We start from the raw sequence: 20,255 nt of genomic DNA on the forward strand, positions 1-20,255 counted from the left end.
AGCCGCCGGGGTGCGGGGCTGGGCTGGGCCGGCAATGCCCCTTTGATCCGCCGGTGTCCCTCGCCCGCAGGCCGCGCAGCAGCTGCGCTTCGTGCCGCCGTGGTCGGTTTTTCGGCAAGACGCTGTGCCGCGCCCTGCCGAGCTCGCGGGCGCAGCCTTGGGCCTGGTGGCGCTCGCGGCGGCCTACACCCAGCTGGCCGTTCTGGTAGGTGCCAGTGAGGCCGGCGGGGGGGTGGCGTTGCCCGGGACCCGCCCCTCACTTGCCTCCCCTCCCCTCCCCTCCCCTTGCAGCTGGTCTCCTCCTGCGTGGATTCCATTCGCAGCGCAGCAGGGGCCCTCCTGGTGCTGTGCCCTGGTCTGGGGGTCCTGCCCTGTGCCCTACTGAATCCTGGCGCCTCTCCCCGCTGCTGTGCACGGGGCTCTGGGCCCTGCGGCTGTGGGGGGCCCTGAGGCTGGGGACGGTTCTTCTGAGGTGGCGGTACCAGGCTCTGCGTGGGGAGCTCTACCGGCCGGCCTGGGAGCCACAGGACTACGAGATGGTGGAGCTCTTCCTGCGCAGGCTGCGCCTCTGGATGGGCTTCAGCAAGGTTAAGGAGGTGGGTACGGCCCAGCGGGGGGGAGAGGGACGCACCCTGGGCCCAGGTGAGCCCAGGGTGCAGCCGGACTGACCGAGCCCCTGTGCCGCCCCCAGTTCCGCCACAAAGTCCGCTTCGAGGGGATGGAGCCGCTGCCTTCCCGCTCCTCCAGGGGCTCCAAGGCTTCCCCGGATGCGCCACCCCACAGTGGGGGCTCTGACACCTCCCGGCCCTCCACGTCCTCCAGCCAACTAGACGCGCTGAGCGGGGGCCTGGGCCGGCTGGGGCCACGGGGCGAGCCCGAGCCCTCACGCCTCCAGGCCGTCTTCGAGGCTCTCCTTACCCAGTTCGACCGACTCAACCAGGCCACAGAGGATGTCTACCAGCTGGAGCAGAGACTACAGCATCTGCGGGGCCGCGGGAGCACCGGGCGCCCAAGCCTCATCCTTTGTGCTGTGTCACCTCAGACCCACGGCCGGCCCTGCCCAGCCGTCTGGCCCGGGCCAGTCGAGGCATGGGCCTGGCCACTGGCCCCGGGAGGGCTTCCCTGTGGGCCAAGAACAAGGTCCACCCCAGCAGCACTTAACCCTGGGGCCCTGGGCTCATACCTGTGCCCTGGCTGGGGCGGGCCTGTGGCTTCACTCCGGCTTCTGGAAGGGAGCCGGAGCAGACACCGCTCAGTATTAACTTCTGCCACCTTCAAGGTCTCGGGCCTGGCAGAAGAGCTTGCACAAAGGTCCCCCAGGGAGGAGGCAGCCGCTGTCTCTACCCTGGGGATCTCAGCACTTTAAGAGGCCGTGTGGGCAGCCAGGACCCAGGGTCCCCCTCCCCGGCTCCCCGTGGGAGGACAGAGCAGTATTGGGCCAAGTGCCCATCCTCTGAGATGCTAATTTATTACCGGAGTCCTCAGGTACAGCGGGCTGTGCCCGGCCCCACCTCCTGGGCAGACATCTCCCCTTTGCTAAGGATCCAGGCTTCGGGAGGGAACCTGCACCTCCCGTGGCCGTCCCCACTAAGTTATTACCTCTCCTGTGCCCCTGCCGAGTGCACTCCCCATCCGCTGCCATCTGTGTGTCTATCGTCGGTAATTTATATGGGGTGAAAATGTGTATATTTTTGTATGTTGCTCTATTTTTCACTAAGGCCAAGGGACCCGCTGGCCAAAGCAGCCCGGCGCCCACTGTTGCCCACATTAAGGGGCAGCAGGCCTCCCTCCCCAGATGCCTGACCGGAGGCCAGGTCCAGCTGGGGAAGGGAGGCTTGTTAGAAAAGCCCAGTCCCTTTCTAGGCAGTTCTGTCCCTCCCCAGGGCCCTTGTTCTGTGCCTAAGGCTGGCAAGAAGGCAGGGCCCAGACCTGCTGGTGCCGGGTCTTGGGGAGGAGAAGGAGGCAAGAACAGGGCGCTTGGGTGGAACGGGCGGGCCCTCCCTGGGGGCTGGCTCCCGGGGCAGGGAAGGTAAGCCTGTGGCCATGTGCGCAAGAGCACGTGTGTGGTGGTGTGGGTGGCCCCAGTGGCCCTGGACCACAGCTGGGGGCATGGCCGAAGCTACACCCTTGGTCCCGGCCCCACCCGACAAAGTCAAATAAACCAGCTGGCTGACTGCATCTGTGTGTGGGCCGCCGGTGGGCACCTCAGCTTTATTTCGCGCGTGCACCCCCTGACGCGCCGCCTCACACGAACTCTGTGAAGTCATCCACCGCGGAGATGAGGCGCTTCCGCTGGCCGGTCTCGTACGCCGGCACGGGCTCCACGGGCGCCGGAGCGGGTGCTTTGCCGTGGCCCGGGGCGTGCGTCTGCAGCAGGGGCAGGCTAGGGCTGGAGTACTGGGCTTCCTCTTGGATCTGCAGGAGTGGGAGCGTCAGCAGCAAGCTCCCCCACAGGGGGTCTGTCCCCCCCCCCCCCCGCCGCCAACCCTGTGGCCGCGGGGAAGGGTCTGGGGCCCCTTCCCCGTGGCCGCGGGGGGTCTGGGGTCCACATTCCTTACCCCGGTGGCGGAGTCGCTTGATGTGACGGAGCCTGGCAATCCACTTGGAGGGGTAGATGTCGGTGGGGTTGGAGCGGCTGTGATGCACCTGTGAGGCCATCTGGGGTGGGGTGCAGGGAGTGCTGAGCCCTCTTGGGGGGGCATCTGTGGACCCGTCCCACCTGCCCCTTGGGCCGTTCCCCTCAGCTCACGTTTGCGTGCAGAGCCATCTGACGGGCCACAAAAGGCAGGTTGCGGTCAGACACGATCTTGGCCACGCTGGTGTCCACGAGGCCCTCCATGTCTGGGGAGAAACGGAGCTCACACCAGGGCTCAGGGCCCCAAATGCCCCCCGGCCCCGCACCCCGGGGCTCACCTTTCCTGCACTGCAGGGACACCAGATTGCATTCGTAGTCCAGGGGGGTGATGATCACGTGGACAAAGTTGAACTGGCCCTGCCCGGACGACAGCAGAGGTCACTAGCCCCGAGGACCACTGTCTGCCACGTCCTCACTCAGCTCTGGTGGGCGGGGGGCTTGCTACCTGAGCCAGCCTGTGCCCCACTGGCCACCAGCCGCTGCACACACCCCTTCCTCCCAGCGGACCTCAGGGCACAGCCGCCTCCCTTCTTAGAATAACAGGACCCTGCTGGGCTGTCCCCCCAGAGAGGCATGGGCCCAGGCCTGCCCCCACTCACTCTGATGGTACCCAGCTTGAAGTCCTCGCCCGAGTCATTGTAGACGATGGACACGAAGTCGTTGCCCAGGTGGCGCTTCTTGTCACAGCGGTGCTTGTCCACATCTTTGGTGGGCATCAGAGTGGCAATGTGGAAGACCGCTGCAGGCAGACCGGCAGAGCTGAACGGGCGGGCCCCCTGCACCTCTCTCCAAGGGTACTTCTTGGCTTCCCCAGAGGCCCTCAGGGCCTGTCTGGCCGGCAGCACTGCACCCCTCTGCCTGAGCGCAGAGCTTCTAGAAGCAGAGCTGCCAGCCCCATGCGCCCCTGCCACGGCTCCCCACCCCCACCCTGCCGAGGCCCCCAACAGCCAACAGCAGCAACGGGCGACGGGGCGGGAGGGCACCTACCTTGCATGATATCGTCATGCCAGCAGTAAGTGAACTGGCCGTCTTCCCCGCACACATCCAGGCCGCCCAGGTACACCTTGTCTGGCTGACAGTCCTTGAGCTCGATGAGTTTGCCCAGGCCGGTGAGGAACTCCGTGTACCTGTAGGAGCCGTGCTCGTTGGACAAGATGGCGAGCTCGCTGTTGCTCTGTGGGCAGAGAGGAGCATGGTGGCACCCTGCCCCCGACGGCTGTGTCCCGGCCTCCCCCTCCTGCATATGTATTTGGTCCTTGGTACCACAGGACCTTCTGAACACAGCCAGAACCCTGGCACTCGGAATCCCAGCCCCAGTCCACAGACCTGCCCCTCGTAGGCCCACCAGCACCCGCCTTCCACAGCTCTCCCACACGGTAGTCAGAGGGACACTTTATAGACACTTAGGCAGAGTCCCCTCAGACCCTCTGCTCAGAAGCATTCACACCTGCCCACCTCCCTGGAAAGGAAAGTGCAGCTGCCCGACAGCCCGGGAGGCAGTCCACGCCAATGACCCACGTGAGCCCTCCCCTTGACTTCCCTGCCCCACCTCCTGTTCCCTGCACAGGGGACATGGCACCAGCCACCAGCACCTGCCGTTCCCACACCAGACGCTCCCTTCCTCTCTTTCCCACACCTGGATGGCTGACACGACCGCTGCCCTGCTCACACATGCCACCTTCTCCGCCGTGGAGTGCTTGGCACTCCCCTGGGCACCGCGAGCTCCCACGCTCACCTGTCACTCCCGCCGTGTCCCTGGCACCAGAGCAGTATCTGGCCCAGGGTTCTGTGAGCATGGGCCAGTGGCCGCTCGTGCAGTGACCAAGCTCTGTGACAGACAAGGATCCAAGCCCTCACCCCTACCCCAGGTGGGAAGGCCACACAGCTGCACCCTGGCACCTAGGAGCCTCACCTGGCCTTCTCCCACGTACAGGACGGCGATCTTGTGGGTGTCGTAGGACGGAATCTGGTCAAGAAGCTGCACTGACCGCTCGAAGGACTGTAGCCACAGAGCCCTGCCTGAGCCTTGGGCGGAGGCCATCCCCTGCCACCAGCCCTGCAGCCCCAGCTCGATCCCCATGCAGGCAGGGCTCTCCACACCGGGGTCGATCACCCCACGGCGCCCCAGGGAGCTGAGGCTGGGACCATGGGCACCACTGCCGAGAGCTAGGGCAGCCCCAGGCGCCCCCCCACTCAGGCTCGAGAGGGCCCCGCGGTGGAGATAAGGCACGCCCACCCACCTCATTGGGGAGAAGGATGGGCTTGTTGGATTCGTCACCAAAGAACGGGGAATGGTAGAGCTGCAGGAACACAAAGCTGCAGGGGGAGAGACAGGGAGGGCCGGGTCAGAGTCACGGCCGGTACCGTCCACCCACACACAAAGCAGCAGGCCTGAGCCTCTCTTGTGGCTCCAACCAGCCACAGTGCCGAGGCCACGTGGACCTGCAGCCCAGCCTGTGGTGGGGTCCCAGGCCCCACATCGTCCTGGAGACTGTCCAGCAGCTCCAGCCCGGGAGGGCAAGGCTCACCTGGGATTGATGCCGGGTACCTTCTCAGTATTGGAGGCCCCAGTTCTGCTCTTGAAGGCATCCCTCTCTACCCTCTTGCCTCTGCGTGACGGGGCCGAATCAGAGATGGTGTAGCCTCTGGGCCGCAGGCCACTGGGGGAGCGGGGGCAGCTGGAAGGCAAGGGACCCTCGGGCTGCGTGGGGCCCCGGCCCTGGCTCTCTTCACCTGGGGCTGACCAGGAGGCACCTGCCCCGTCCAGGATCCCGGACTGGGACCGGGTCTTGGCCTCAGGGCTCAGCCGGCCAACATCAGTCTTGTCCCCAGGGTCCCCAAGGATGTCCTGTAGGGTCTGCAGCTCGGGCGAGGAGCTGGACTTGCTGAGGGGCTGGGAGGGCTGGAAGGGGAGCTCCGCAGAAGGCCGGGCGCCCTCGGAAGAGACAGCCCGCTCGATGGGGACTCCTCCGGCAGCGGGCTCCTCCACGGGGAACCTCTCCTCCTGGCTGGAGCTTGATGATGACTGCCAGGAAGGAGTGCACACGACCCCCGTCAGGAGGAACCAGCACACCCATCAGGGGTTCACGTGGAGGCGATGAAGCCCCCCCTCGTCCCCAGTCAGGGCCACAGAGCCCCTCAACAGCAAGCGGCTGGTCCCACCCTCTCCCCCAGGACAGCACCCGCTAGTGAGCAGCAGAGCTCGTCATCTCCAAACCAAGGACACCAAGGATGAGCAGCTGCCCCCATGCAGGGCCCGCTGGAAAACCCGACAGTCCACGCAGAACAAAAGCGGCAGGGCGGCTCGCCATTTCTCAGATGAGAAAACTGCGTGCAAAAGACTCGCCAAAGTTCTGAGCAAGTCCGTGTGCCATGGAGCCCGGAGGGAGGCCCCGCCCCCTCCCCAAAGCGCCCCCCCCCCCCCCCCCCCCCCGCAGCTCCAGCGCCCCTAGGCACTCACCCTGCTGTAAGCCTCAGCGCGGCTGCTGCGCCGGTCTGTGCCTAGCGTTGCCTCAAAGTCCTCCAACTCCGTGGGTTCAGTGGGCAAACGAGCCTCGCTCGGACTCCCCTCCTCCGGAACGACCGCCGAGTCTGGGAGGACACAGACGGGGCTACTAGGTGCTGGCCCGGCCCCTGGAGCTCACGTGCCTGAGGTACGAGCCTCTCCCCGAGAGGGTACGGGGGGCCCCACCAGAGCTTCACCCAAGGCCTGCCTCGCCCGTGGCTCTAAGCTGCCCGCACCCCAGTTAGCTGCAGGAGGGCACTCTGAGGGGTGCAGTACGGCCCCCGACACCGGGCATCTCCAACATAGGCTCCCAGCCTGGTGACGAGGGGGGCATACGGCCCCCGGGATCTGCATCCCAGGACCCCAAGAACCTGCCCCTGCTGCTCCAGTGGGGGAGACGGGCAAGGGAGCACTGAACCCCACCAGGGAGGAGCCCCGCCTCGGACGAGGCCTGAGCTCAGGAGCAGCAGTGAGCTGGGGCTGGCTCCCAGCAACAGGACACCAGGATTCTGCCCTGCCTGGACCCCAGGCGAAGCCTGATGAAGGAGGAAGCCCTGAGCGCGCACAGATGGGGAGCCCAACCCGGAAAGCAGAGACGCGCCTTCGGAGCCCAAGCCAAACTCAGAGTCGGGAGGGCCGAGGCCAGGATGCCCCAAAGCAGCATTTCCTGTGCCAGTGTCAGGGCAGGGGTGGGGGTGACGAGCCATGAGGGTTAGCACAGCCTGCGGTGGCACAGCCCTCGCACACGTGCAGTCCGTCAGCTACCCGCAGGACCCGTCTGCACACTGCCCTTTCCAAACCGGCTCTTGCGCACACATGGGGGCTTAGGCGGGCCAGAGGGCCATGTGGGTCAAGCCCCTGCCCCCGCCAGGGCCTGGAGGTGATGGGCCGGCCCCCAGTGAAAGGCACACACAGCCCAATTTGCGGGTCCAAGCCAATCAGAACACCAGAGGCCAGGGCACGGTCAGCCCGGCTGAGCCCCAGGGCCAGGCTGGCCCCGAAGACCGTCCGCGACTCAGTTGCGTGACGTCACCTCCCGAGGCCTGAAGAAGGGGCTGCGAGGGCCCATCCGGCAGGGCACAGGGCAGAGGGGCCCGCCAGCCAAGCACAGGCATCCTGCACAGACGTCCCCATGCGAGTCGGGGCCCTGCTCTGGAGGGGACGGGGCTGGGGGCGAGGAGCGGCGCCGGCAGAGTCGCGGAGGGATGGCCGCACAAGGGACGGCGGGGGCAGCGAGGATGAGGCAGAGGAACGCTCTGCGGCAAACAGCATCTTCCTTAGAGAGACGGGAGAATACCTGCCCAGGAAACGCCCCTGTGCAGCTGTGCTCGGCAACTGGACTGGCACAGCGAGGAGAGAGAGGCCACTGCAAGGAAACCGCGAGCGGCCAGTCAGCAGAAGGACAGACTATGCACAGTCGAGCAGAGAGGAAAGGCAGCGCTAGTCCCGCATAGAGCCCGAGCCTGGAGGGAGAGAGCGGAGGGCCAGCGGCATCCGGCCAGCAGCAGGCGGCTCACGGCCCACGCAGGCTCCCGGCTCTCTGTGCGGCTGCCGGGGACGTCTGCAGCGTGGGGCGCACCCCTCCTCCTCACCAGCACAGCTCCCGGGCCTCCACCTGAGGCCACAGGCAAGGCCGGAGGGAGCGCACTGGCCCCTCCGGGCGAGGGCACAGGCACACACAGGCAGGCTCGGGCTGGACTCGGCGCATCCAATCCCAGACCCCAGCACATGTGCGGCTGCCCTGCTGGGCCCCAGGGCACGCCAAGGACGGTGCCGGGAACGGGGTGCGCAGGGCCACGCCGCATCTCCAGGCGGGGGCGGCAGCAAGGAGAGCTCAGGGAGCCGGCCAGGCGCATCCCCCACCGGGGCGGCGGCACTTACCCGTGTTGGATCGCGGGGGTGGAGGGGGCTTGGCCGAGCCTGCCGCCGGCACCGACAGTGACTTGTACAAGGCCGTGTCCCGACGCTCCTTGAAGCGCTCGGCGGCCATGAGCGCATTGGACAGCTCCTGCAGCGGCATGTTGTTGATGTCCGAGGAGAAGGGGCTCAGAGGGTTTTCCAGGCTCATCAGCCAACTGGTGTTCCCTAGGGGGCGGGCAGCACCCGTGCACTGGTCACCCGCCGCACGCGCGAGCAGGATGGTCCTCGGTGACGCCACTCTCCACCCCAGGGCTGCTCCTGTGCCCAGGCCGGGCTCCGCGGAGGCCTCTCAAAGCCTCAGACCTTGCACAGAGAAGCCCGGGTGGGGGGCCTTCTGGGCTCTGTCCCTCTCCCACTAAGGCCCAGGAACCACCCCTGCGGTCAACCTCCCACACTGACTGTCCTCCTATCCTGACCCACCGCCTCTTGCCCTGCCTGGGCCTCTGGTCTCCCGCCTACTCCCTGCCTGCTCCCCCACGGGAGCCAGGACCCATGCACGGCCCTTGTGCCTGCACTCGAGGCTCCTCAGGGCCTACCATCCAGCCCCTCCTGTCACTGCCCACCACGCTGTGCCCAAAACAGATCTCAGGCCCTGTGCCTTGGCCTAAATTCTTGCAATACTCATTATAGGCTCAATCGTGTCCCGTAAAATTCATCTGTCCAACATTCCCAGACTCCAGCAGCTCAGAAAGCAGCTCATTAAAATAAAATAGAGCCAAGCAGATGGTCCCTAAATCCCCAGGGCTCTTCCAAGAAGAGGAGACGGGACACAAACTCACAGGAGCAAACAGCCCTGCCGCCGTGACCTGGGACTCCAGGCTCCGGGCATACGAGGCACATGTCTGTGGCTGATGCCCCCAGGCCGCAGCGCTCTGGGAGGGAGGCCCCCTGCTCAGGCGCCCGGATCGCCTCTTCACCATTCCCCTCTGGGCACTAAGCTCAGAAGTCCCAGAGGAGGGGCTCCCTCAGCCCCGCGTGCCTGCTGCACTCCTGGGTACCTGGAGTCTTGGCAGGGGGCGGTCCCGTGCTCACCGTGTGGTGGCAGCGGCCCCAGTGTGCTGAACGCAGGCCCCTCCGTACCTGTGGGCCTCCGGACCAGGATCTCTGCCCAGCCCTGGGTCAGAAGGGGCACGTAGGCCGCCAGGCTCGTCTTCTCCTGTGCTGGTAACTGGGTGCCCGCTGACGCCCTCTCAGGTTTGCTGGCTGGTGCCGTCTGTGCACCCGGAGAAGTGGGGCCACCTGCGAAGTGGGATGCTGGAGTGTCCAGGGTACCCACACGAAGGCCGTGGCCCCCTGAGGAAGAGGAAGGCAGGAGTGCTGGTGACGACCACCTGCCTACCACACAGCCACCAGCCCAGAACCCGCTGTTCTGCACAGGGCCTGGTGACCAGTGGTAGCTCAGCCCTCCCCAGGCATGGCCCTCATAGGGGGTCAGCCTCAGTAGACCCGGGGCAGTAGGAAGGGGCCCCACGGCTGGACCACAGCTCATCCCTGCTGCAGCAAGAGAAGCTCCAAGGGCGAGCTGAGCTGAGGACCAGAGGAGCCAAGGGCTCTCAGGAAACACCGGCCACGAGGGACAGACCCACGGCCATGAGAGACAGACCCGCGGCCACGAGGGGGCCCCAGACCAGTCATAGGAAGGCATGCCCCTTGCTACACAGCCGTGGCGAGGGCTCACAGAAACAATACCCCAGCTGTTCAAGCACTGAGACAGGCCTGAGGTCAACCACCTTGTCCCCCACGTTCCAAGGAGTCTTTGCGAGTGTACGGACCCACGAGGCTCACCGGACATGGAGCGGACGCGATCCCTGGCCCCGCGGCACACCTGCTGCCCAGCCTGGGACTCCAGCTTGGCAGGCGCCTCCTTGGTCTGTCTCACATGCACACCAGCGTCAGTGCTGAGGACAGAAGGGTCCGTGCAGAGTGTAACCAAGGTGCCTGGACCCAGGACAGCCACCGCCAAGGACTGCTGGGCAGGGGACAGAAGGTGCCGTCACCTCAACTCTGGGCCTCCCTGCAGCTCTCCTGAGTCCAAACCCAGCAGCGACCGGGTCCCGGTTCCCACACTCGTTGGTCACAAGTGACGAGCTTGTTCCCAACCAGCCAGGTTTTGGTCCTGCCACCAGCCAGGAGGAACTCTCCCACAGGGGACCTGAGAGGACAACAGCGTCAGCCGACACCTCAGCTGCCAGGGGCTCTCACAACGGGCATCCTGGTTTCAAAGGTGTGTGGACTGCGGCGTGGGGGGCCCTCAGAGGACTGGGGCCCTACCACACACAGGAGGCCTGGCCAGGGCCCGCCTGGCCTGCTGACACCGCTGCCAAGTACGGTCACAGAAGCGGAGCCAGGCGCTAGCCTCCCACCCCACCCCGGGGCCCAGCCCGCACCTCTTGGGGACCGCTGTGAAGTTGGAGAACACATATCTGGCCATCATGTCCAGACACGTCTCCGTGAGCTCCAGGTGGAGATTTTTCAAGTTGTCATCAGCCTGGGCCATTGAATTCTCGTCTGCAGACCCCAGACTAGCGCTGGTGAGGGACGTCTGGATCCTGCTAGAGGGAGGGGCCCCGGCGAGGTCAGGGGCTGGCCGGGGTGACTCATCTCCCACCGGGGGCCAAAGCTCGAGGCATGCAAGTGCTGGGAGGGCCACACCCACAAACCCCCCACCGGGGCGCACACCCAGTCGAGCCACCCGGTGGCAGACCACACGGACACATCATCCCAGAGAGAGGAGGGGCAGGGCCTCACGGGAGAGACCCAGGCCCACTCGTCGGAGCAGAGGCTCAGGAGACAGGGTACAGACGAGACCGACGTCCCCTCACCGAAGCACAGGAGAGTTAGGGGACGGCTTGGCGGCGGACAGTTTAGTCATGCAGAGACACAAAGACCACAGACACACCGAGATTGCATTCTGCCCACAGGGCCTCCTCCCGATGACAGGGAGGGTCTGGGCTTTGTGTGCGGCTTGTCCCCCTCAACTCGGCCCCCCCAGGCTCCGCACGCACCCAGTGACCAGGAGAAGAGGCTCGTGCAGGTTTAATTCTAATACGGAATTTCACAGCCCCTTTGCCAAGCTGGGCTTGTGTTAGAGTTCACTAGAAGAAAGCCGACCGCCCCCTGCTCCCGTGCCCCAAGTCAGACCCCGCTCGGCAGAGGCCAGCCTGAGGCCAGAGCCTACGCCAGGCAGCGCTGAAGAGGTGGGTCTCCGAGCTTCGCACTCCCAGGCCTGAGGGGCTTCCTGGGGAGGAGACAGCCCCCCGCCCAGCTCAGTGCAGCCTGGCCTGTTCGGCGCAAAGCAGTGACCCCCAGAGCCCACGCCTACACTCACACACCCAGGCAGGGAGAAGCAACCGCGGCCGCGCACACACACCCACTGCTCTGTACACAGCCCCGCGCTCCCTTCTGGCTACGACAGGAAGCAATCCTCCACAAGAAGAAAGCTCAAGGAAACAGTCCACTTGCAAGCGTAGGAAAGCCGAACCCTGAACATGTTTCCCACCCAGCCTGCACGGGCGCCACTCGATTTCACAAAGAACCCTGACCTCCGGGGCCAGCCCCGCGGGCAGCGGCCACCGGATGCCTGGCTCTCTCAGAGCTCCAGCCCTGCTCTAGGCTCTGAGCCAAGCCTCTGAGCGCGCCGTGTAGCCCGCCCGGGCTCCGCCAGGGCACGGGGACAGAATGCAACCTTTCCACCCGCCCCTCCAGGCTCCCCCCAGACCGAAGGCTGCCCACCCGCCCCCCGGGGCTTTCTTCTGGCTCCGGCCAGGGAGGGCGTGGGCAGGCGACGAGCTCATGCAAGCAGCCCCATGCACCACCACCCCGGGTGCCCCCGCCCGCCACAGCCCCCCGCCGGCCGCAGCCCCCCGCCCGCCGCACCACTACCTGCGGACCACATGCTCTGACACACTGATGCTGCGGCACCGGAAGGCCTCTGCGGCAGAGCTCTCCTTGCATTCTTTCACGGGTGGAGAGTTAGTCAAGCCTTGTTTGGGGGTTCTGGCTATCCTCAAACTACCAGGAGAGGAAGGAGGGCCCGAGCCCCAGAGAGCCCAGCTCCCAGGAGGGGAGAACAAGCCATTGGAGGGATGAGGAGGAAAGGTCACAGGCCACAGGGTCAGGATGGAGAGCCCGCGGGTGAGATGAACAAAAAACCATGCCAGAGGCCAGTTGGCAGGGGAAAGAAACAGAAAACAAAAAAGCATGAAAATACATCTCATACACATGACTAAGAAAAAGGTCTCACGCACAGAACCAAAACAAAGAACATTAGCGCAAATTGAACATGTATGGAGCGCGACGCACGGCAGGTTCCAGGCTGTGCTGACCAGGAGCCCCGCCCACCCCGCTCAGGGGCCAGGATGCTCTGAGGCCCTGGAGGTCACCGCTCAAAGGGCTGGTTCTCAGCTCGGGGCCCCTGGCGCTCAGCTACTGGGAGCTGGAGAAGCCAGCTTTGGACTGTAGGTCACACTGACCTGGTCATTCTGGAAAATGCCATATCTCCACCAAAGGAGAACTGCAAAGCTTGGGTGGGAAGGCGAGCACAGAAAGAGGAGTTGCGGCTCGTATGAGATGCAAACAAGACATAAGGCCTAGCACAGCTCTCTCTCTGACCTGGCAAAGCGGCTGTGATGGTCCAGAGGGCCGTGGCCCCTGGTCAGCAAGGGTGGAGAGCAAGCTCGGGAGGACAGGCAACCTCGGCCTGGGGCTGGGCTCGCTTCTGGGCCCGGAGCTCCTCCCTAGCCAGGCCCGGGATCTGGCTTCTCTAGAGCCACCACAGTCCTCACGGAACCCTCAGCCCATCCGCTGGAGTCAAGCTAGCACCCCAATTCCCAGCTCTGTGCGTCAGCCCTTGGGTTTCAGGCAGGCCAGGCCTGGCCACAGCCCAGCACACAGGCTTCGCAATACCATGGGCCGCAGAGGCCGGCTGGGTGGGGACAGCAGCTCTTCCAGCTACATGAGCGCATTAAGGGCCTTTGCAGGCTCTAAGCCAGGACCCCCTGGCGCCCAGCACAGTCTGCATAGGGACATCCCCCAGCTACTTCTCAGGGCCGCTGGCTGGCCACAGGGCGGCAGGCCAGCCCAGACCCCGTGTGTGCCATCGGTCACAGGTCACGCTTGCAAACCTGCCCCGCTGTGCCCCATTCCCGCCACAGGCCCGCACCTCTTGGGCCTCTCGTTGAGGCTGGTGCTTCGCGCTCTGAAGCTGTCCTTCTCGGGGGTGTCATCAAAGGACAGGAGAACGTTGGAGCGCAGGCCCTGGCAGAGTGGAGCAGACCTGAGCCATCGGCCACCGGGGACTGAACCCTGTGTTTCTTCCCTCCAGGAGCCTGGGCTCCACACCTGCAGGGTGCTGGGTCCTGGCAGGCTGCGGGCGGCAAGCGCAGCCCCCCAACGCCACCCACCTCTCGCTCCCTGTCCATCTCCCCGCTCTGGCCACGGGACAGCCAATGGCAAAGCAGGTCCCACCTCGACAACAGGTTTGGGCTCCGCTGGCCTACCTTAGTGATAAAGGGAACAAAATCCTTCCGGAAGGGCAGGCGGCATCTAATGAACCACATGGCTATGACGTGATGGGCCAGGCACACGATGTACTGATTAAACCTGTAAGGAGGAAGAGAAGGACTACAGCTCTGCTGGGGCCCCAAGGCCGATGGGCCCGAGGCTGAGCATGGAAGCGAGGCCCTAATGCCACAGGCCCATCCAAGGTAAAGGACTGGCATGGCTCTCGGCTGGCCCAGGCCACAGCAGGAGGTGCGGGCCGGCACTCACTTGGAGGGATTGGTGTAAGGCAGGGAGATGGCAAAGACACTCGCGTACTGCTCCGCCGCAAAGTTCCTGTAGAGGTGAGGCAGCCTGGCCAGAGCTGCGAGGGCAGGACACATGAGTGAGGGGGCGCGGGTGGGAGGGAGAGGCAAAGACCCACCCCACCGTCACCAGGGACCTGTGCTACCTCCTGACCTCAGAGGGCTACGGAGGACTGAAGGTCACAGCCCCGTGAACGCAACCTTCCCTTTCCCCTTCGTTCTCTATTCCAAGAGCTCGTAAACTGGTCCCCAATGCAAAACCTTGCCAGCATCCTACAGTCGTAGGACCCCTGAGCTAGATGCGGCTTCCGCATCTTTAGAAGGCTGTGCACAGAAAAACATCCAGCAAAGGGCCCACGTGTCCTTTTGCATAAGTGCCAGTGGCCCTGCTCTGCTCCTGTCACTGCCCCACTGAAGGTTAAACATGCACTCGGGTACCAGGAACGAGGCGGTGAGCGGGCACCCTGACCCCAGGAAGCCCGTCCAAGCTGCAGTACGTGCCCTGAGGGGAAGCACCACGAGGCTGCGAGAGCCGGGCTGAGGACAGACACCCACATCCGGCAAGACAGGCTTCTGTGCCGTTTAAACTGACACTGAGGGTTAGAGTGGCACGGGCCGCTCGAAGGCCAGGAAGGAAAGCATTCAAGGCTCAGGCAGGAGGTGCAAAGGCCCTGAGACCAGAAAGGATGGCGCAGCCCACGTGCTCCGTGGAGACAGCGCGCCCAGGCATCTCCCGAGAGAGGTCACGAGATGAGGTCAGCGAAGTTGGCATACGTGACAGCCACTACCCCAAGGATCCACCCCACCACGTGCACACGCACACGCACGCCCGTGTGCACACAGGCACGTGCAGAGCCACACGCTCACTTGACAGGAACTCGAGGAGAGGAACGGCCATGCTAGCAGTGGCTGAGATGTGAGTGAGCTTCACGACCAGCACAGGAAGCGCCTTGATGATGATGTCCGGCATCTCCACGCTGCAGATGGCCAGTGCCACCACGCACTGGCTGGCACAGCGGTAGATCAGGCCTTGCTCCAGGCAATACACCATCTCCCGCTGCGGGACAGGGCCAGTGCCTCAGACCCAGCCCGCCGCACCCCAGCCCTGCCCGCACGCTGCTCTCCCCCACTCTAGGACATTCTACAGGGGACAAGACCAAGACTCAGGAAGGTTACTGCCTTGTCCCTGAGCCCCAAACCAGCGCAGCACCAGGAGCCGAGCTGTCCTGAGGAGACTGGACAGTGGGCAGCTCTGGTCAGGGGCTTCCTGATGCTTCCCAGCCACGAACACTGGCCGGGACCCCTGGCGCCTCAGCCCACCCTGGAGACAGGACTCCCTAGGCCCATGACCCCTTTGGTTATGGGAACCCCCCCCACCAACTGGCTGGCCTTATGACAGGGGAGGTTCTGCCTAACACAACAAGGCCACCAGGCCCACTGAACTCCGGGCAGCTTCCTGCGTGAACACGGCACTCCCGCGCCCCACAGGAGACCAGGGCAGCGCACGGCTCAGGGCCCCACGGGGGACTTGCGCTTCCCGGAGCCAGCCCCACCCCCACACGTGTTCCCTGCCCCACCTGCAACCTGGGCTGTGGAGAAAGTTGGGCCCGTCCGGCTGAGGCCAATACCCACAAAGCAGCCCCGCTGTCCCTCTCCCGCTTCGTACCTGTCTGGTTTTGTCCAAGTAGTTGTGGTACGAGATGAGTGCTGTCAGCACGGGAACCACCGCCAGATGCAGGTCGGTTCTGGAGAAGCCTTCCGGGGTGCCTCGGAGCCGCTCCAGGGTCCTGGGACCTGAAAGCTGAAGGCCGAGGCTCAGGGAGCAGGCTGTACGTCAGTGAGGCAAGAGCGAGCCGCAGGGTGGCCGAGAGCCCGGGGGCCTTCCTACTCTCTGTCTGGCCGAGCGTCTGCCTTGTCAGACCCATGGGAGCGCCCACCAGCCAGGGACAGACCCAAGACGGATGCGCCTGGCCCAGGAAGCCCAGTGAGGAAGGCGAGGGAGAGGAATCAAGCTAGCACACGGGGAGGGCGAGCCAGAGCCCTGCACAGAGGCCTATGAATGGGGAAGGGAGGACAGGGCCCCAGGGGCACGATCTCCCAGCGGGACTGCCCTCTCGTGTGACCGCACCTGACCTGCCGGGCCCGGGGGCCGGAGCGGGAAGGCGCGGGCAGCGGCCCCACGGTGCGGGCGGCCTTACCATGGAGCAGAGGGCAGCGGACAGCTGGTCAACGCTGCACGGAGACGTGAAGATGAGCACCTTGTAGCGCAGGGACTCGGGCAGCTTGCCCAACACGAGCTTCAGCACCTTCCAGTCCGCCTCCTGCAGGGGGAGCGGCCACTCAGCCGAAGCGCTGTCAGCAGCCTGGCAGCTGTGTGGCCTCCTGACCCCTCTGTCCCTGCAGGAGCACGTGCTCCTCTGAGGAAGTACCCCGCGGCACGACGATGGCGCCCTCCAGACGCCAGGCTGAGCAGGAGGCCCAGGCCCAGCGGCACCACCTCTTGCCCTGAACTGGCCCTGGACTCCCACGCCAGCCCTGCCCTCCCTGGGCGCCCGACGGGGACCCCCAGGCCGCCCGCCCAGGACGCCGTAGCCACAAGCCCTGACTGAGGCCCGTCCAGAGCATCACGAATGTGTACTGAGTAAAAAACCTGTATCTCAAAAGGAAAAGCAGCACGTATTCCAAAATAATCCACAAGCCTGGGGACCCACTCCAGAACCAAAATCCACTGAGGGCCACAGCGATAAGGAAGACGTGGTTGTGGCCCCTGTGGACCTTCCCTGGCCAGCCCTCCCCAGCTCAGCGGGGAGACCACCGCCCATCAGCAACACATGTGGCCTTGAGTCCTGAAAACCTTTCCCCAGATCCCACCTGTGACGCAGGCCTGGAACCTCACCCAGGAAGTACCTGACAGCCCCCTTCAGTGCCAATGCCTGGTGCCCACAGGGAGAGGAAGCGGCTCCCCTGCCTGTGGCCCTCGAGGGCTTCCCAGGCGCACAGCGGCACGCCACTGACCACATCGCCTCTCCCGCCAGCCCCCTTGCAGAGATAGGCCTCCACTCCATTCAAGGCCCCAGCCCCACCTCCGCTAACACCCACTCTACCTCGAGGCTCTGTTCTCCCCCAGAACCTGTCCTACCTCTCCGCCTCACCCAGCCGTCCCAGCACCCCTGGCCAGAAGTGCCAACAGCACCCCGTCGCACGCGGCCCATCTCGGCCTCCACCCGACGTAAGTTATCCAACGACTCCCTCACTTGTCTACACGGCTCCATCCTATACCAAATCCACCTCCCAGGGGCAGGCACGTCTCAGCTCTGTGCCCAGCTCACAGGATGAGATGCACGGCATCCGTCACAGAACTACTGGATGCTTGGAGCAGCAGCGTGCCTCCGCGGTAGCTGATGCAGGGATAGGAAGTGTGCGGGGCACCGCGGAGGGACCAGCCGGCTCACCTGCTTCAAGCACTGCAGCAGCACACGGAAGAGCAGGGAGTAAGGCAAAGAGCCAAGTCTCACCGCGGGGCCTGTGGGCGCAGGGCCGGGTGGCCCGGTGGGATTGGACAGGGTGCCACTGGCCTTCTTCTCTGGACCCCGCTCTGGCTCCCTGTGAAAGCGGGGGGACCAGCACTGAGGCCACAGGGCAGGGACCAGCGCAGGCACCCTAAGCGGCCATCGGGCTGCTATAGGACATTCCTCAGACCCACAAGCACCCCCAGGGCTGGGCACAGCTGGCTCCCTGGCCGGCGCCAGGGACAAGGCTGATACGCACATGGCATCGCAAACACAGTAAGGGCTGAACCTCACGGCCCCATCCTTGCTGGGCAGGCCGAGACGGTGCAGTGAGTCGGCCCTCAGGAGCAGCAGGAAGTCGAAGGCCTGCAGGGAGAAAGTGAGATCCGGCAAAGCTAGGCAGATGCCGGGCCTGTGTACTCTCAGCCCGGCTGCTCCACGGAAGGCCCCGCCCCAACAGCACACGCACCAACCCCACCGCGGCCACAGCAGTGCAGGCAGTGCCACACAGGCGTCCCCAGCCTTCTCCTGCCACAGCCAGGTCCGCTCCCACGACACAGGGGGCGTGGCCCGCACACTGGCCAGGCAGCCCCACGGCCCCGAGTGCCAGGAAACACAGCCACGCTCAGGCCACCGGCACCTCCTCCCATGACCGACAGGTCCCTTAACTGGGCTGCCCTGACGACGGAGGCTGCCCCATCACACAGAGGCTCTGCAAGGGACCAGGACTTCCCTCCCCATGACCACCGCTCGGCCTGGCGCCAACACCTACGACGGCAGCCACAACTGTGTGTTCTGCCCCACGGCCCGCGGCCCGCCGCCCGAAGACTGCAGCCCCAGGGTGAGGCAGCACCTCTGAAAGCCATGGAAGTTCATCTCCGCCCACACTACGGACCAACACCTGGCTCAGAGCGGCGCAGAGGCATGCGGACACAGCAAGAAGGGCACCAGGGCCCAGGGAGGCTGCGGCCACAGCTGGTCCATGGGAGCGCGTTTCTGGGCCACCTGCCAGGGTCCCGGCCTGAGCTCCCTCCTGGCACCAGCAGGCACCCCGGAAGCCAGCCGTGGCCAGCCCTGAGCCGCAGTGGTAGCAGCCCGGCCACGGTCTGCCCACAAGCCCCATCCTACCTGTAGCCGGATGCTGGCGGCAATGGGCAGGGTGTAGTCGTGCTTGTAGTGCAGCTGGATGTGGCCAACAAGTGTCTCGTAAACGCGCATCGCGTGGCTGGCGGGCAAGGAGTATAGCTTGGTCTGCGGAGAGAGTGTGCCGGTCGCTCCGAGAGCGGGAGGCCAAGAGGCAGGTAGGGAGCCAGCACCCAATGCCCAGGACGAGGGGAACAGGACGAGCTCTGGGGAGTGACTGGGCAACACACAGGGCCCACCAGCTGCCACCTCCGTTCCCGGGACTCCATCCCACGGACGCCCCACACACGCACACCCTTGGTGGTGGCAGAAAGGGAATCCGCTAATAAATCAGGAAAACGTATCTAATGGGGCACTGCTCGGCAACATGTATGACGTGACCCGTGAGCTGAAAGCACCTTTTCCGGCCACCGGCACAGCAGGACAGACCAGGGTGAGTGAGGCCCCGCGGGCTCCAGGGGGCCCTGTATGGGGGCCATTCCCCCAGCCGCTGGGTCGTCATCCCCACAGCGAGCCCCCTGCCTGCCCCAGCTCCCTGACACATAAGCCCAGGAGAGGCCAGATGAGACCCTGGTGTGGGGTGGCACCGGCTGGCCAGGCGCTGGGGGTCCAGCCACAGCCAGAGGAACCCCTCCATGGCTCATGGTACTCAAACCAGGGCCTTACAACATAAATCGCTGCTGCTCTTCAAGAGAAATTACCACAAGAAGGGGGACAGGGGAGAGAGAGTTGGACCCAATGTTCAGGCCCATTCAGAAAGGACCGCAGGGGAGGGGGACAGCAGCCAGGCCTGCCTGTCCAGCAGGAAAGACGAATACAATCTAACTGTGCTCTGTGTGTGCCGCTCGCCTGTTTCACACGGCGCGCGTTATCTCCCAAACGAGCGTCTCCAGGCCCAGGACATTGCTCCAGCTCGCCAACAGCTTGGCTCTGTGGCCCCACACCCAGGGTCTGCGGGGCTGGAGTTCCAAGCGAGGGCGATGAGCCACCTTCCCAGCTTCTCCACGGCAGGGTTCTGCACTCACTCAGGCCGACGCACCCCTTACCCACCAGAGGTCTAAAGGGGGCCGGGCTCCCAGGACAGGAGGCCACGGAAATGCCAGTCGCCTTTCCACAAACACTTCAAACTTCCACGCCAGGAAACAACCATCCCACAGAAGCAGCACGGGACATTCTGTGAACAAGAAGCATTCGAGGCCACAGACTCAAATACCGCATTTTACATAACACGGACACTGGCGAGTGAGCTCCAGGGACGCCGTGATGCGGTGACATCAGTGGCAGAGCCCAGGCGGAGGCCGGAGGAGGCCCGCAGGGACGCGGTCAAGCCTGCGAGCAGGGGTGTCTGGCCACAGCAAAGGAGAGCAAGCACCAACCCAAGGTCAGACTCATCCACGACACACCAAGTCCCCTCACGACTCAGCAAAAAGACAAACGATGCCGTTAACACGTGAGCAGAGGATGTGAGCAGACACTTCCACAAAGAAGACGCGTACACGGCCACCGGGCACCCCAGTGAAGGGCGTTCCTCGCGAAGGGCGTGCGAACCAGACCACAGCAGCCTGGGACGCTCCAGGAAAGCAGAGCCGCAGGCGCGCCGGGGACTGTGGGTAAAGGAGCCTCATGCTGTTCCCGGCCACGGAGCGGCCCCTACGGAACGCGGTCCGGCTGCTCCTTGGCTGACCACGTGCGGGGTCACCGTCCGAGCCAGCGAGTCCCCTCACAGGCCTGCACCCAAG

At 64.9% G+C, this 20,255-nt stretch overlaps 2 protein-coding genes across 2 annotated transcripts in view; one reads left to right on the forward strand and one right to left on the reverse strand.

Moving 5' to 3' along the window:
• PKD1 (polycystin 1, transient receptor potential channel interacting) overlaps positions 1-1,270 on the forward strand; it is a 40,760-nt gene extending 39,490 nt beyond the window's left edge. Inside the window, 5 exon segments of the mRNA XM_032327302.1 lie at positions 71-205; positions 292-364; positions 367-596; positions 692-1,045; positions 1,048-1,270. Of these exon segments, the coding sequence (XP_032183193.1) occupies positions 71-205; positions 292-364; positions 367-596; positions 692-1,045; positions 1,048-1,161 (906 nt within the window). The 3' untranslated portion in view covers positions 1,162-1,270.
• A 904-nt stretch (positions 1,271-2,174) lies between these two features.
• TSC2 (TSC complex subunit 2) overlaps positions 2,175-20,255 on the reverse strand; it is a 31,487-nt gene continuing 13,406 nt past the window's right edge. Inside the window, 27 exon segments of the mRNA XM_032327287.1 lie at positions 2,175-2,415; positions 2,560-2,658; positions 2,750-2,841; positions 2,914-2,992; positions 3,235-3,374; positions 3,623-3,809; positions 4,548-4,634; positions 4,876-4,951; positions 5,164-5,660; positions 6,096-6,226; positions 7,438-7,506; positions 8,022-8,225; positions 9,141-9,353; positions 9,846-9,958; positions 10,058-10,134; positions 10,137-10,212; positions 10,448-10,612; positions 11,943-12,071; positions 13,222-13,316; positions 13,559-13,661; positions 13,830-13,923; positions 14,732-14,921; positions 15,531-15,665; positions 16,063-16,185; positions 17,317-17,467; positions 17,633-17,739; positions 18,502-18,624. Coding sequence (XP_032183178.1) covers positions 2,245-2,415; positions 2,560-2,658; positions 2,750-2,841; positions 2,914-2,992; positions 3,235-3,374; positions 3,623-3,809; positions 4,548-4,634; positions 4,876-4,951; positions 5,164-5,660; positions 6,096-6,226; positions 7,438-7,506; positions 8,022-8,225; positions 9,141-9,353; positions 9,846-9,958; positions 10,058-10,134; positions 10,137-10,212; positions 10,448-10,612; positions 11,943-12,071; positions 13,222-13,316; positions 13,559-13,661; positions 13,830-13,923; positions 14,732-14,921; positions 15,531-15,665; positions 16,063-16,185; positions 17,317-17,467; positions 17,633-17,739; positions 18,502-18,624 — 3,726 coding nt within the window. The 3' untranslated portion in view covers positions 2,175-2,244.

This window comes from Mustela erminea, chromosome 20 (assembly GCF_009829155.1).
Source record: "Mustela erminea isolate mMusErm1 chromosome 20, mMusErm1.Pri, whole genome shotgun sequence".
Taxonomy (NCBI): Eukaryota; Metazoa; Chordata; class Mammalia; order Carnivora; family Mustelidae; genus Mustela; species Mustela erminea.